The 16,610-nt window shown below is 44.7% G+C and overlaps 1 protein-coding gene across 1 annotated transcript in view; it reads left to right on the top strand.

Moving 5' to 3' along the window:
* Positions 1-16,610, top strand: part of HCN1 (hyperpolarization activated cyclic nucleotide gated potassium channel 1) — a 291,127-nt gene that overhangs the window by 198,256 nt on the left and 76,261 nt on the right. The window contains exon 4 of the mRNA XM_006017294.1: positions 4,640-4,858. Within this exon, the coding sequence (XP_006017356.1) occupies positions 4,640-4,858 (219 nt within the window). The remainder of the gene's footprint in view (positions 1-4,639; positions 4,859-16,610) is intronic.

Here is a 16,610-nt window from a genome sequence, read left to right as displayed (position 1 = left end):
TTGCGCTCAGGGGCCCCACACCTCTGGGGTCCCTATGAGGCCTCCTCCAACCCCTACAGCCTCACCCAAGCCTCCGGTCTAATATGCAAGCCTGAACATAAACTAGAGCCTCCTGGCTAAACCATAGTGCCCAATCCTCTCAGGGCTACAGTGAGCTGTACTTGCAAGTCAGGCTTCTTGCTATATCTTGGCCAAGGGAGCTCCTGCCTCTCTGGCTGCTGGCAGGGGAATGCCACCCTCGGTTCGGCCCTGCCTCCTACAGGCAGCTGGCTCCCCTTAGCTGCCCCGGCAACCCGCAGCTGGGCTCGTTACCCTGGCAACACTCAGCTGGGCTCGTTATGACCCACCAGGGCTCTCTCTCTCTCCCTGGCAGTTCCTCCCCTCTAGGAGCAGAGCACGGGGGTGCTCTGCGACAGAGGGGGAATCATCTGAGCTTGTGCTCCACATCCCTCAAGTTTCCCCTAGAGCCAGGTCTCCTACCCCAGAAGACACTTCAGAGGAGGCTGAGATAGAGGTTGCGGAGGCAAGCGGCTCAGCTGAGTCTGCTTCTCTTGTTGCTCTGCCTCTGACTGCTGAGGAGGGGGAAACTGCAGCATCCACACATACATCTGCACCCCAGAAGTGAGTGGGTAGTGTGGTCTGGGATCATTTTGCACTGGCAGATGATCCCACATATGCTATCTGCCTGAAATGCCAAGCCAAAACCAGCCCGGGCAAGGGAACAAAACACATGAGCACCACGGGGATGACGATGCATCTATGCAGGCACCACCCCCTTGCCCTTGCTCCTCCTCAGCCTGGCACCAGAAGAATGTACCCAAAGGGAAGTCCCACTCTTGCTTCAAAGCCCCCATCCCACCAAAGCAGAGGAAGGCCACCCTGGAACAGTTGGGGAAATGCCGACAGAAAGTGGGGCACATTGCAAGGGCGAGCGAGATCACCCAGAGCATTGGAGCATTAGAGAGATGCTTTCTGTGGCATTTTCCTTAGTTGAGCAGCCAGGATTCAGGCAGCTCAAGAGCCCGCATACACCATCTTTAGCAGGACAGTGGTGTCCTCCCTGTATGAGGCATGCAGGGAGTACTTGAGAGAAGAGCTGCACAAGGCAGGTCCACAGGTGGCCTTAACACTTCACCTTGGACATCTGGAGAAGCCAGGGTGGAAGTCATGCATACTTCTCCCTCACAGGACACTGGTGTAATCACTCAGGATGTCAGTGGGCTCACCTTCAAGACGAGGAGATGGATGAGTCCCACACAGCAACAAAGATCGTGGGGGCCACGAACTGCTTGGTGCAGGGGTGGCTCATTGGGCAGGGCAAGCTCACCCATGGGTTTATAGTCACCAACAATGGGGCCAATATAGGGAAGGTGGCACGTGATGCAAACTTTGTTGGCATCTGCTGTGTGGCACACAAGTTCCACCTTATAGTCAGGTACACCTTGCAGGGGGATGGCTGCCAGTGACATCGCCAGCACTGCCAGCAAGCTCATTTCAAAATGCAGGAAGGTGGCAGGCTACTTCCACCAGAGCATCAAGGGGGGCAAGATGCTGTGGAACAAACAAGCAGAGCTGAATATCCCAATGCACAAAATCATGCAGGATGTGGAGACTCAGTACAACTCCGCATACCTGATGCTCGAGAGGCTGGTGGAGCAACAGAAGGCCACCCATGAGATGGCCTTGCTCGGGGAAGATAGGAATCAGTGGCCCCTTTAACAGAGCTGAATGGGATACCATCTCCCAGATCTTGGTGGTCCTCAAGCCCTTCCTCGAAGCCACCGAGACCCTCAGTGCTGGCAATGCCCTCCTTAGCCAGGTGATCCCTGTAGTGAGGGAACTTCAGAGCCAAATGGAGAGCTTCCAGGGGATCAATGTTCCTGTCTGGGGCAAGCTGCTGTTATGAGATGTGGAGGCACTGGTGTGGCAGCTGAAGGAGGGTATCAGGAAATGGCTTGCTCCCCTGCAGTCCAGTATGGTTCGTGTGCTGGCTGCCATGTATGGCCCGAGGGTGAAGGGCAGCATATGCAGCAGTCAAAGCCTGAATCAGTGGATGGAGGTTCTGGTGAAGAGAGTCAGGAAGGTAGAGCAGCAGAGCTGGAGGGATGTGGAAGAGGGGGATCCACTGTCCCATGCCAGCATGCCATCCAGCAGCCAGTCTCCTTCTCTACTACAGGTGCTGCCAATGTGGGCCAAGGGCATGGCTTCCATGGTGGGGTCCAGAAGCACCAGACTCCACCATCAGGCAGGTAGCGCTCATGCTTTGGTGGCTGCATATCTTGCTGAGGACATGGAGCTGCTGCTGTGTAACCCCTTGGGCTACTGGGCAAGTCACAGCTAGATGTGGCCAGATATGGCCACAGTTTCCCAGGAACACCCTTCCTGTCCACCAACCAGTGTTCCAAGGTGAGAGGGTGTTCAGCATTGCTCGTGATGTAGTGACACCCCACCACATCTCTTTGGATCCTGGTTTGGTAGAGCAGCTGGTGTTCCTCAAGGTGAACCTCCTGCTGCTGGGGTTCCCCAAGCTCCAGGTGCAGATGGAGTGAATGCCACCCTTCTCACTCTGTCTGCACCTATTTCCTTTTCTCATTTTTTAAAAACCATTTAATGCCCCGCTCTCAAACCTGGAGGGGGCACTCACTACATCACTAGCCAGCAGAGGAAGAACATGTCTCTGCTGAGCTCTGATGCCAGGATGAACTTGGAGCCATGGACTGGGGCTGTGAGAAAAGAGGAGGCCCCAGGTCCTGGGCATGACCACTAAAACTTCACTCTGGGAGGCCTGGTGGGACTGATGGCAGTACAACAGCCCTGTAAATGCCAGGACTGAGGATCCCCCTGGTGAAAGTCAGGTAGGAGGCGCCATAACCTCCAGCTGCCACATGCATGCACACAGTCCTGGCTGGGGAAAGCCCAGACCTGTCATATCTTTGATAGGCCTGAGACTTGCTGGTTGCAGTGGATTTGTGGGGCTTCAGGTAAGCTCAGCTTACCTGCCTGGGATGCCAGCTTTCAGGTCAAAAAACCCTTTGTCAGGCTAAGGAAGCACCTGCAGTTGGTGTGTGTACTGTTCCTGGATGGAACAAATAGTAAAGAACCCAGAGGCTAGCCTGGCATGCAATGCAGACAAGAAATCCAGTCAGTGAAAATGGCAATGAAGGCATCAGGGGATGAGGGACAGGCTGGGGTGAGGGGAAGGGGGATGCAGCAGCACAGGTAAAAGTGCAGAGGTACCTAGAGAGTCGGATGTCCAGCAGGTTGTAATGTGTCAGAATTCCACTGTCTATACTGAGTTCATGAGTTTCTGTAACTATTCAGTTGGTCTACTAAAAGATATCAGATTAAATTGACTCAAATAACCTTGTCTGGCAGTGCCATGTCATTAGACCAACACCCCTAGCACCTGTCCGTGGCCAGCTGAACAGAAGGAAGCAGGGCCCTGGGCACATCTAAGCCCTAGAGCTGGGGCTGGCAGGGAGAGTTCTCTAGTAGCTGCTGGAGAAGAAGCTCCTGCAGGAAAGGAAAGAAGGGCTCTGTCACAGTTTGGCTGCCTGAGATGCTGCTGGTGCTACTGTGCTGCTTACTAAGTTATTACCTGTTGTCATGTAAAGTGGTGGACCAGCTGAAGCTGTAGGGGAGGAGGAGACTTCATTGAGGCACACTACCATGTCGTGCAGAGGCCCCAGCACCAGTGAGGGCATGCCTTAACACACACACACACAGTCACACATGTCATGAGTTGTACTTGTCAGTAGCTTGAGGTGCAGTTTCCCAGAAACCTCTGCACCTATCTCCTTGAAACACGGCAGGCTTCTTGGCCTCAGCAGGGGCTACACTGCCTGCAGTTTTCATCCTGCTGTGCCTTAACACACACACGTGACACGAGTTTTGCTTGTCAGCAGCTTGAGTTGCAGTTTCCCAGAAACCCCTGCACCTATCTCCTTGAAACTTGGCAGACTTTGTGGCCTCAGCAGGGGCTACTATGCCTGCTGTTCACCCTTCCGCCCCCCCCGATGCCTTCACACTTAGTTTTGCTTTCAAGACTTTGAGGTGCTGTTTCCCAGAAACCCCTGCACCTATCTCCTTGAAACTTGGCAGGCTTGAAGAGCCACCCATATGATCAGAAACTTGCAAGGCAAGCCACCCCTCATCTCTGATGTTTGCATCCAAATCAGGCAAGAAAGGACAAAGTTATAGGCAGTTTCATGCTTCCCCATTATAGCCTACTGGTGAAACGTTGAAACAGCATCAAAACAGTGAAACAGTTTCAACAAAATGAAACAGAACATTGCTTCAAAACTAAATGAAACTCAAAATGAAACACTGTCCCATCAAAATGGTGAAACAAAAGTTAAAACAAATGGTTCTGTTTTGCACAGCCCTAGCTAGCAAACAGGTGTGAACTGTGTGCATGTGTGTGGATGTGGTTTTTTTCTACCCATGTACTAAGCAGTATCTGACAGGTTTTCCAGCATTTTTTATAAGTTAATTTAGAAGGAATATCTTTTTTCCTATTCACAGAGGGCGCATTACCAGCATGTTCTTTCAGAATAGTGATTTATGTTCCTATTATACCAATCAAAAATATTGTGTCCATCTCCTTGCTAACTCAGTTATTTTTCCTCTTTTCTTGCAGAATGATTCCTGGGGAAAGCAGTACTCATATGCACTCTTCAAAGCTATGAGTCATATGCTTTGCATTGGTTACGGAGCCCGGGCCCCTGTCAGCATGTCTGATCTTTGGATTACCATGTTGAGTATGATTGTGGGGGCTACATGTTATGCCATGTTTGTTGGTCATGCCACTGCCCTAATTCAGTCTTTGGATTCCTCTAGACGGCAATACCAAGAGAAGGTAATTATTGTTTTTAAATATAACTATTTTATTTCAAAAAGTTATTACCAAGATTTTTAAATTTAGAATAAAGCTTCACATATTACCATGATATAACCTAGCAGTGATCTTTATTGGGTATGCAGAAATACAGAAAAACGGGTGGACCAAATCATCCTTGGAGTGAATCCATAAAAGTCAGTAAATATGCAGGTCTAAAAATGTGAAACATAAGTTAATAATTGTGTTTTGAGGTTTAAAGTGTAATGTGAATCACTGATCCTTGAGTCCATTACTAACCAACTGCTAAAAATGGAAAATTAAGTTGCTGCAGTGTCAGTAATGGTTTCTGCAAATTTCTGAAATACTCAGAAAATATTGCTATTTCCCTAGACACCCTTGTGTTCCAACAGACTGCAGTAATACTGTTATTGTTCTGGTGGGAATAAGGACTGCAGGATCTGACCCTTTTGAGTGGTTTTCAGTTGCGGTGCCACATAGGGTGCTGCAAGTCTATAAACCTATATCTAGACTGCAATCCCAGGACAAATCCAAGAAAACTTTAACTTGGTTGGGTCTTCATCATAACATGCCTGAGGAAGCACAGGGTTCAGTGCAACCTACTGGGACCCTCTGTATATATTCAGGTATCTAGTTTATACAAAGCTTCATGCTTTCATGATGATACTGAAGCCTACTAATTTAAATCTGGTTTGAGCATGTGTATTTGAGTCTTTGGACTGTAGAAACATACTCCAAGGGATATCTCAAGGAGTTCTTAATGAAAGAATAAGAAGATAGATAAATCCAGGGGAAAGGGAATAACAAATACTGATTCATTATTATGATACAGGTTAATTACAATTGATTTATTTTGGGCACAGTAAAAGTAAATGTTTTAAAGGAACTAATAGATAGAAAAATCTTGCTTTTATCTATGTGGAATATATGGACTCAAACAAAAATTTGGCAGAAAAGCGGCAGGGCGGGGGAGGAGGGAGCTAATAATTTCTAGTGTTGATGACAAAGAGTCAATGGCCTGTATATGCTGGGCAAGCAAGAAGAAAAAATAAAAAATAATCAGAGTAATGGAGATGATGGTGGAGTTTTCTCTAGAGACAGAGAAGTGGAGATGGTGATGTTTTTGTGGAGGAAAGTGAGTTTGTATTTGCTATGTTAAGTTGCAGCTCACAGCAGGACAACTGGAAGGACTATCTTAGACAGAGATGTTTGATTTGATGGAAGAGGTATGTCAGTTCTGGAAAGAGATTTTCTAATCCTTGGCATAATGGTAATTCTTAAATATCTTTCAGTATTAAAGATTAGCCATGTCAAGTGCAAAGTGATGAAATAAAAGGTTGGCAATAGAAGTTTAGAGAACTCATAGAGTTTCTCAAATGTTGAGTAAGGACACCATCTCAAGATGGAAAGGAAGATCAGAGTATTTACTTAGATATGGCAAGATTTCAGTAGTATGGGAAAGGATATTGATGTATATTTCCTACATCCATCACCAAAAATACTCCCACAAAAATGTAACCGCTGTATCATAGCAAACTCAGAGATATAGATTCCCTTACAGGTGCAAAATAAATGATGCTTAACACTGGAGACAGCACCTGACCCCAACAGCTGTAGCCAACAAAATAAGCTCAGTCATCAGGGTGCACTGTATCAGGGGAGAGTGCTGTACATGTTTGATCCCTCTTCCCTCAACAGAACATAAGGAAGTGTGCTTCCTGATATTCACTCTTGCTCAGTAGAAACTGAGCAGACTAGAAAAAAAGAACTTTGAATGATAATGAATGAGAATGACTGCTGCTTAACTGAAGCAGTATTAGCCTTGTTGAGACACAAAATTGTACTGATTTAACTTTACTGTATCTCCTGAGTAGGGATACAATTATTCAGGTATAGTTGTATGGACATACATACACACAGAGAGAAGTTATGTCAATATAAAGAAAACATCTTTGTATCCTTTATATCAACCTTCAGAATAGGGGTTATATATTCAAACCTGTAACAGAAGAGATGTTCAAATGAACAGATAAACCAGTTTGAAAATGGCTGAAACTGGTTTGAGATAAACCTGGTTGAATGTAGTATCAGACTTAACTGATTTGGCTCAAAGTGGTTTATGCAATGTCTGTCCCAGACCTCTTGCTGGTTTAAGATAAACCAGACTCCCCCAGCATCTAAGCATGCTCTCTGGGCTAGGCAGGGCTATCTGCTCCACAGCAGAGCTGGCCCCTCCCCTCTTCTCCCTGGCTGGAGCTCTGGCAGAAACTGCAGGTACAGCTGGGTCTGCCTGGCTTCCCTTCCTGCTTGCTGCTCAAGCAGGAATCCTCACCTCCCATCTCTCACAGCGCAGATCCCAGCCCCAGGGACCCTAGACATGTGGTATGCTAGCTAATGCTGAGAGGTGTCTGTGTGTCTCCAATTTCACTGGGACAGGAAGACAGAACAGTGTCTGCTTAGGGCTTTTTGGTGCTAATCAATAGGTCAGCTGGTAAGCTGTTTAAGAAGAGTTTGAACTAATGGAGAAAGGTTATTGTTTTGCTGATGGCGTGATAAACACTGTTCTCAGCCCCCTGCTGCCTTGCTTGCCTGTCAGTTTGCTGCAGACAGTATAAAGAAGCAGGGAGGGAGATTGAAAAGCTTTGTATCATCAACAGATGCACACATTGCCCCCCCTGGTTGCCTCAGAGTGCTAGCAGGAGGCTGGGGCTGGCAACACTCCTACCCCTTGAGCAGCCAGCAGGGAAGAACCTGGGATGGTTGAGGCAGACCTCCCTAATCAGAGGTCCTGTGGGACCTAGCCATGCTCCATCTCAGCTCAGCTCCCTGCAGAAGGGAAGGGAGGGCTGCTTTAATACTCCACGGCTTCTAGCCTGAGCCACTGCAGGCATATGCCTGAATTTCCTGAGTCCAGAGAGAATGTTCGGTTGCAAACTGGTTCAGCCTAGCCAGGTTAGACTCGCCTGCAAAGATTGAATCAATTCAGGCTCAGGTTTTTTGAAAGTCTGTCCCTAGCCCTAGAGGGGCCCTTAGATAAAGGGAGATAGATAAGTTTCAGTTAGAACAGAAACTTCATTAGGGGAGCTCTCCATCACTTTGCCTCTGATTGAAATGTCAAGTACTTGGTCCTGTTCTTGGATTGAGTTGATCACATTGGTATATTCAAGAGAAATTATAATTCTTTTAGTTATGCTTTTAATGCTCCCAAGTGGTTACTGGTATTGACATTTAATCTAGTCAATTTATATAGATCAGCAGAGAGTATTAAAACATCTGGAGGAGATGCACATTTTTATATTAAGTGTTTCTTGATTTCTCATATAAATCATAAACAATTTTGTTTCTGAGCGCTAGTTCAGTGAAACCTATTATTGTTGAAACTTAATATTTATTATTTAATATGTTAAGATAACTACGTGTACCATTATAACACATTGACCAAAATATTGAAGTGCCAGTGTATTTCTTTTAATGAAATGTACATTCATAAAATGGTTAATAACCTATTCTATTTAAACTATGCTATGGACTCTTTTTCAAGAAACAGTCGGTTTGTTTATTAATGTCCATGTAGCCAGATTGCATTAAACAGCTCAAGTTCAGGCATGACAATAAGACAGCAAAGACAAACAATTATTATCTCTGCAAAACAGGTTAAGTTGAACTATAAGAATTTTTTCCTTATATTGAGATTACTCTTTTCCTAACTTAATTTTACCTCCATGTTCCTAAATAGAACCACTGCTATTATTTTACGTTAGTTAATCAACCAAGTTGTGAAATAAGATTGGGTCTGACATGGACTTGAAGTATCCCAATGGGTACCCCGCTCTCTTTTGATACCTTGCTATCCATTAGTTTATGGTACTTTAGGCTCTTTTCAAGCAAACTAATTCATTTTATTCAAAGAACAATATTTTTATGAGATGCTATTGCATAGAGAAAAAACAGTAGTTGGAAGCAAAGTTTATACAAATATAGCTCACAGCTCACTATTCAGGTGTTATTTAGTGATTTGAAGCTTTAGAAATGTTTATGTTAATTTTTGTGTCAATTTTGAGCATCTAAAATATGCCTACAAATAGATAATGGCATGGGTTAGGGCCTTGTTACACATTGCACTTTGAGCTGCTCAGCTTTTGACCTGTGTTAATACTAGCTCAAGTTTGGAGTAGTCACATCTTAAAGCTAAAAACATTATCTGGCTGTCCCCTGCCTGCACAGCTTTGACTCGCCACTACAGGGCAGGTGAGCCAGAACAGGAATATACTGGGGTTTGAAATTGGGATGTGGGGAGTGCTGGTTATGCTTCCAAGGGTAGCTAGGAGATGGGAACTATGATGGAAGATGCTTCTGGGGGAGCTGCTGCCTCTGCCCCAGGAAAGAAGCCCCAGCTCATGGGGACCCAGTCTGCCCCGCTGTCTTGTCATCCCTCGCCCACCCATTCTTCCTAGGCCCCACTCCTGGACTCATTTGTGCCTTGCAACCGAGCTGGCTGGGATGTGCTCTGCAGGCTATTTGCACAGGGTTGCGCCCTTCGTGGGGGAAGGTCACACTCCTGGGGGCAGGAGTGGGGAGTTGGCTTGGTGCCAGAATCATTCCTGGGGCAGTACAGTTTAAGGAAGATCCAGAGGGGGATGCAGTGGCATGGTTGCAGCCCCTTTTCAGACTGTACTGTGGAATCAGCAGTCAGGGAATTTTGAGTCCCTGAAGTAAGTAAAAATCCCACCCTCTTGGCACTCACTCCCTTTCTTCCATTATCAGAAACCCCTCCCTTTCCCTCCTCTCCCATTCTCCCCAACATCTTCTGCTTCTACTGTTTCTCAGCTAACTCAGGAGTGGGAGAAGATCCAGAGCCACTCCTGCCCTGCTTCTACCTGTGGAGAGCCAGACCCAGCCAGGGCCAGCAGCAGTGGCAACAGTGGGCGCATTCCCCCGCCCTGCTCAGTCCTCATAGATTTAATAGATTTTTTAGGGTTGCAACAAACCTTAGTAGATCATTGAGTCCAACGCCCTACCCCGGGCAGGAAAGAGCGCTGGGGGCAGATGACCCCAGCCAAGTGTTTGTCGTGTATGACCCCAGCCAAGTGTTTGTCGAGTCTCCTCTTAAAGACCTCCAAAGTAGGGGAGAGCACTCCTCCCTTGGAAGCCCATTCTGGTAACCCTTACTGTAAAGAAGTTCTTCATTATGTCTAGTATAAATCTTCTCTCTCTCAGTTTGTGGCCGTTGTTTCTAGTTACTCCAAGGGGCCCCTTGGTAAACAGAGTATGTCCTACACCTTGCTGCCTCCCCCCTTCCCCCCTCCCCCGCAATGAATTTATAGACAGCCACTAGATCTCCTCTCAGCTTTCTCCTATGGAGGCTGAAGAGTTCTAGGTCTCCCTGAAGAGATCTAGGTCCGCAGGTGTTCCCAGTCAGCCTGCAAGCAGTGCAAGGATAGGGAATCTGCCAGCTGCTGCTGTCCCTGGGTGAACCTTGCTCCCTTAAGTACCCACTTTCCACAGTGCTGGCTGGAGCAGGGCAGGTAAAGCAGCAGTGGGAGGCCAGGTCTTCTCTTTTTTGATCCTGGGAAAATTAGATGGGAAGTGGGGAAATGCTCCTGAGCACAGAGGGGAAAGGAAAATGGTGGTTGGGAGGAGATTCTTACTTCATTTGTGGACTTAAAAAAGTACCTGCCTGCTATTTCCATGACACATTCTGCCTACCCTGGGTAGTAGGGAGACTGGGGGATGTTAGATACAGTCATCTTTTAGTGCTGAGCGCTGCTTTTGCACCCCCCTCTCTAAAATCCTGGGTTTATCTATAGGAAGATCCAATTTGTTTTTTGATTAAAAGATGCTGGTGAAGTAAAACCTAATTTGTAGATCATAAGAAGGGTTTGCTGGTGACAGGTAATTAACTGATATGAGGGTCAGAAGCATTTGTTATGCAATGCAGCATGTAAAATGCACATGCAAATTATGTAATGTCATACACATACAGGTGTATGTATGTACCAACATTTGTATCTTTGCAAAATGTTACTACTATTAGAGCAAGATTTTTGCTATACATATCATATTTTTTTTTAAAAGAGTGTACATTAAGGACCCTGGCAGACATTAAAACAATTGTGTAATAGGATTTGATCCCCAAATCCCAACAATTGTGTGTCCTGCCACACGTGCATGCCAGGATGTGATTGTTGGAATCAAGGACTGATTCCAGTCACACCATTATTCTAACTGGAACTTGCAACCCAGGTTGGCAATATTTTCATGCAGGCAATTTAACCCTCATCTGTGTCTCATCAGCTGTGAATAGATATGCCCAACAGATCCTTCAGGAGCTGCTGAGCAAGGTATCTTCAGGTGCCAGGTCAGGATGACTTCTTTAGCTCATTGCCACCCAGCACCTGAACATGTCTTGCCCTGCAGTTCCCTCAGGAGTATTTTGTGGGACATTTTTGTAGCTATTTTCTCATTTTGGTGTGCGATTAATTCCTTTAACATGTGATATGGTATTTATGGCACAATTAACAGGTTATTTGTGTCCTAAGTGTAACGTCTCCCAGGGGCCTAAGAAGTTTAAAGGGTAACATGATTTTTATACTTGTATAGTAGCTCAGATATAAGTAGACAAGGCAATTCTGGCAAGAAAATTAGTGCAGGATATCAAAGTTACATGTCAGATATTTGTACTCACACAGCTGTGTTCAGAATATTTTTCTTCTTTGGTTCATGTGACTAACTGAGGTATATTGCACTGATCTGCGATGACTTCTGTAAACGGCTTCCTTAGTCTCACTGACGTTAGCAGGGAAATTGTTGATAATTTGATAAATCCAAGATTGGCAAATGATGACCAGCAAGTCTCAAGGGACAGCTACCTGATCTAATGCTTTGAAATTTAGGGTTTTATATGGGGAAATTAATCCAAACATATAGCATCTCCAAAGCGTGTGAATCATGGATGTCTGATCAAGGTCTTAGTGTCCTCAAATCCTTGCATGCTTGACATTTGTACTATGTATAAGGCCATACTATTTTATTTAAGAGAGGGATAAGATTTCTTCATATTTTTGGAGAAAAATTTTAGCCTGTAGCTTTGCAAGTATTCATAAAACTAAGGCTGTGTGAAGCTTCAAGTGGTAATTCAATTCGGAAGAGATTCAGCCTCATTTGGTGGCTGAATCTCTGAATCCAAATTAAATCAGGGGACCAATAAAAAGGTCCGAATTGATTCAAAGCTCTCCAAATCTTCAGAAAACATTCAGAGCTTTGATGATTCGGGCAGTCCCCACCCGCTGCAGCACGGAACTGCAGCCAACTCAGAGCTGGTAAGTAGGGGAAGGGGGCATGGGCAGGAGGGGAGGGGACCATGGGGGGACCTCTGCCAGCCCGTCCGATGCCTCCGCTCCCACAACCCCAGACCCCTCCATGCCTGCCCCACCCGTCCCAGCTCCGTACTTCAAAGAAAAGCCCTGGTGCTCACTGAGTGTTGCCTGGCAGGGGGTGATCCCTGCTGCCCCCCACTGCTCCACGCTGCATGCAGGACTCTGCCACAAGCCCCAAGCAGAGGCAAGACACACTAGGAAGGGTGTCTTACCTGCTCTCCAGGCTGTCTGGTGGCCATGTGCATATACATACACATGGCGTCCCCTGCCTGACTGCCTGCCTCCCCAGCCCCCTTCAGGCTGGAACTCTGCCAGCTGGCAGAGAGCTCTTTGCAGAAGAGCAAAATCTGTGCATTTCTCCATGAAACATTAAAATTCCACATTTTTCTTGGATAAAAGGGAAAATCTGCAGTTTTTTAATCCTTTATTCCATGGGAAACAGAAAACTCGGATCCCTGGTTATGACTCTATACCAAAAAATTAAAGTCATTGTAACATTGAAATGTTGCAAGCTTACTCCTATAAATTCCTTTAAAAGTAATTATATGAGTATCATCCTTTGGTCCACTATAATTAACTTGTTTCTGATGTGTAATCATTGATGATTATTTTTATGTTTCATTATCTTTGGTTGGCCACATGATCACTGTTTATAATAGGGGATGGGCCTTGATTTCTGTCTGGATTAGTTAAACTTTTGTTAGCAAACTCACTATATTATCATGTGGAAGCTTTGGAATCAGAGAATAGTCTCCTAAATGGACATAGTATTCCTATGTGTTCTGTGAGCCTAAATCCCATAACATGCTCTGAGAGCCTTAATACAAGTGTGCTTTATCAGTATGAAGTATTATTCTTAAAAGATATTTGGTAGCAGTTGCATTACAAATGGCCCTAGATGAAAAAAATCAATGCAAACACATATTGTGTTACAAAGGCATTTACTGGTATTGAATCGATCTGTGTTTCTTTTTTATTTTATTTAGCATTCTGTAAATATTTTCAGTGCAGTTTTAGGGTGAAATCAAGCTCCTTGGTCCATCATGATTCAGCTCTTTGACATATCAATTAATGTTTAATGTCAGCTACTGGAGGTCAACCTTGAACTCAGTCCACTTTATAATGGACAGTGATGCATAAAATATGATTAAAGTTCTTGAATGGAGTGAGATGTGGATGCACTGGGCCTTTCTAAAGGCTTGTTCAGTTTCTCTTAATACTTTTATTTGAGTAATTTCCATTCATTATAAGTATAGCAGTGTCTGGATTTTTGCTGCTCATGTATGCAGCATGTATTTTGGTCTTTCCAGGACTCAAAGTAGAAAATAGTGTTAAATATTACCAAGAAGAGGTAGTGGGGGAAGCATTTAAAAATTACAGTAGTTATTCATTTTTAATATCAGAATGTAACAAGAAATGTACACTTTTTTCTTTCCAAATATACATCCATTGTACTCGCTATCTAGAACCCTAATCTTCTCTTGTTACATCAAGATATAAATCCATCAGAATGTTCTTACTATATTGTTCACTTGGTTGTTTCTCTTATCCTAAATCTCCATTATTGTGTTCTTGATTCTCTTTTGTTGAGTCAGCGTTAGTGTGGGTTGATTATTTTTACCTTGTATCTTTAAAAAAGATTTCTTCTGATAACATGGGCTGTGCAGCCAAGTGCTGTCTATCCAGCTGTATCATACTTGTGTCAAACTGTAATAAACTCCCACTGCTTCTACAATGACAGATGGGACATTCTTTGATTTATTGCTGTGTTGTGGGTAATTTACCTATAAAGCATTCTGCTGGCTTGCATTATGGATTACATTTCTAAAAGTTTTCCATATGGAAATGTGGAAAAAGCTCATTACAGTTGCACCATGTTCATGATGACTGTATAAAATTAGCTCTGATAGAATCAAGTTGTACTGATTTTATAGCTATCTTGCTTTCTTTACGTGTCTGTCTCTGTGTTAGTTTATGCAGTAATTATCATAGGGTTGTTTACATTATATTTTTAAATAAACAAGGAAGTAACTTCTAGTTTCTCAAATGAGTCTTAGAATATGGTGCAAATTGCCTCCTAATGGGAGACAAGTGTATGATTCTGGCCAGATGGATGTAGTTGACAATTATCTCAGTTTTAGCAGAGAAATCCTGATTGCATCATGTTTTATATAGCAGGAAATAGACTCAATATTTTCTAATATAATATCATGGCTAAGGAGATAATTCTAGCTGTGCAGATTCTAGGACTGTCTTAATCTTTTCATGACCTCATCTGCTTTCCTGGGGTTTGAGTAATTAAGAGCTCAGGTACCTCTGCCTTGAAAACATAATAATTTGTATAACGAGGACATAAAGTACAGATCTGTAAGGGGTATTGAATGTACAGAAAATTAATGGGACTGCAAGCTTCTCCTAGCAATACACAGCTTTACATAATGCCTTGTGCATTGGTTCCTACTGGATTACAAACTGTTATTGTAGTTCAAGTGATTTTTCAGTAGCCAAGAAAATATATTCTCATGCAAATGTTAAAAGCGAATGGTATATAAGAATAGATAGTATATGCTAAATTTCATAGATTCTCATAGTCATAGATTGTGAGGCTGGAAGGGAACTCAGAAGATCATCGGGTCCACCCCCTGCACCAAGCAGGAAAGACAACTGAGGTCAGGTGACCCCAGCAAGGTGACTGTCTAGTCTCCTCTTGAAGATTTCCAGAGTAGGCAATTGCACCACCTCTGGAGGGAGCCTATTCCACAGTCTGGACACCTTGGCTGTGAAGAAGTTGTTCCTAATGTTAAGCCTGAAACAGTCTTCCAGGAGTTTATGGCCATTAATCGTGGTTATCTCCAAGGGTGTCCTGGTGAACAGTTGTTCACCGAGCCCTTGATGTATGCCCCTGATGTAGAGGTAAGTCACTATCAAGTCCCCTCTCAGCCTTCGTTTTTTCAGGCTGAAGAGTCCCAGGTCCTTCAGCCTTTCCTCATATGGCTTGCTGTGCAAGTCTCTGATCATATGTGTGGCCCTTCTCTGGAATCTTTCAAGCCCTACCATGTCCTTATTGAAGGGCAGTGCCCAGTACTGGATGCAGTACTCTAGCTGTGGTCTTACCAATGCCAAGTAGAGTGGAAGAATCACTTCCCTAGTTTTGCTGGAGATGCATTGATTGATGCATACCAGGGTATTATTTGTCCTGTTGGCTACAGCATCACACTGTCTGCTCACACTCATACTGTGGTCTATTATTACCCCAGGTTCCCTTCATTCGTGATGCTGGTCAGTTTAGCATTGCCAAGCCCATAGGTGTGTAGAGGGTTTTTTGTCCCCAGATGGGGCACTTTACATTTCTCAACATGGAACTTCATTTGATTCCAATCCACCCAACTTGCAAGCCTGTCTAGGTCCACCTGTATCTGCAGCCTATCTTCAAGCGTGACTGCACTTCCCCATAACTTGGTATGGTCCATGAACTTGGCCAGTGAGCTCTACACCCCGACATCAAAATCATTGATAAAGATATTGAAAAGCACTGGACCAAGCACCAACCCTTGTGGAACATCACTGGCCACTTCTTGCCAAGATAACACAGACCTGTTCATTAGAACTGTCTGGGTCCTACCCCGCAACCAGCTCCCTACCCACCTGACTGTCTCATGGTTGAGTCCACAGTCCAATTTACTCGTGAGAACATCGTGAGATACGAGATCAAAGGCTTTTTGGAAGTAAAAGTATACAATGTCAACCTCCTATCTCTTATCCAGGTGGCGAGTTACCTGATCATAAAATATGAGGTTGGTAAGACAAGACCTGCCCGCGATGAACCTATGCTGGCTGTCATTCAGAATCCTACAATCAGCAAGTCTATTGCATATAGACTCCTTGATGAATTTTTTCCTGGGATAGAAGTTAGGCTGATTGGCCTATAGTTACCCAGGTCCTCCCCGCTCCCTTTCTTGAAGATGGGCACAACATTGGCTCTCTTCAAGTCCTCAGGGACCTCTCCTGGGCACCATGAGTTTTGGAAAAGTTTCAGCAGCAATGACTTTGGCCAGCTCTTTCAGCACCCTCGGATGAAGTTCACCTGGTCCTGCTGATTTATATATGTCTAATATTTTCAAATGACCACATACCAGTAATAGTAGGAAGGCAGTAATTCCTACCCTGCTCATTCTGTACCCACTCTGGCATGATTTTGCCCTTGGCCCGGTGAAAGACCAAAACAAAATAGTCATTCAGGAGTTCAGTTTTTTTCCTGAATGCTGGTAACCAGCTGTCCTGAGTTGTTGAGCAGTGGCCACACACCCCCGTTTGTTTTCCTCCTGTTCCCTACATACCTAAAGAAGGCCCTCTTGTTGTCCTCGACTCCTGTCACT

This window comes from Alligator sinensis, unplaced genomic scaffold, assembly GCF_000455745.1.
Source record: "Alligator sinensis unplaced genomic scaffold, ASM45574v1 scaffold573_1, whole genome shotgun sequence".
NCBI lineage: Eukaryota > Metazoa > Chordata > Crocodylia > Alligatoridae > Alligator > Alligator sinensis.
The sequence above is the reverse complement of the archived record's forward strand: the minus strand, read 5'-3'. Positions and strand labels throughout refer to the sequence as shown.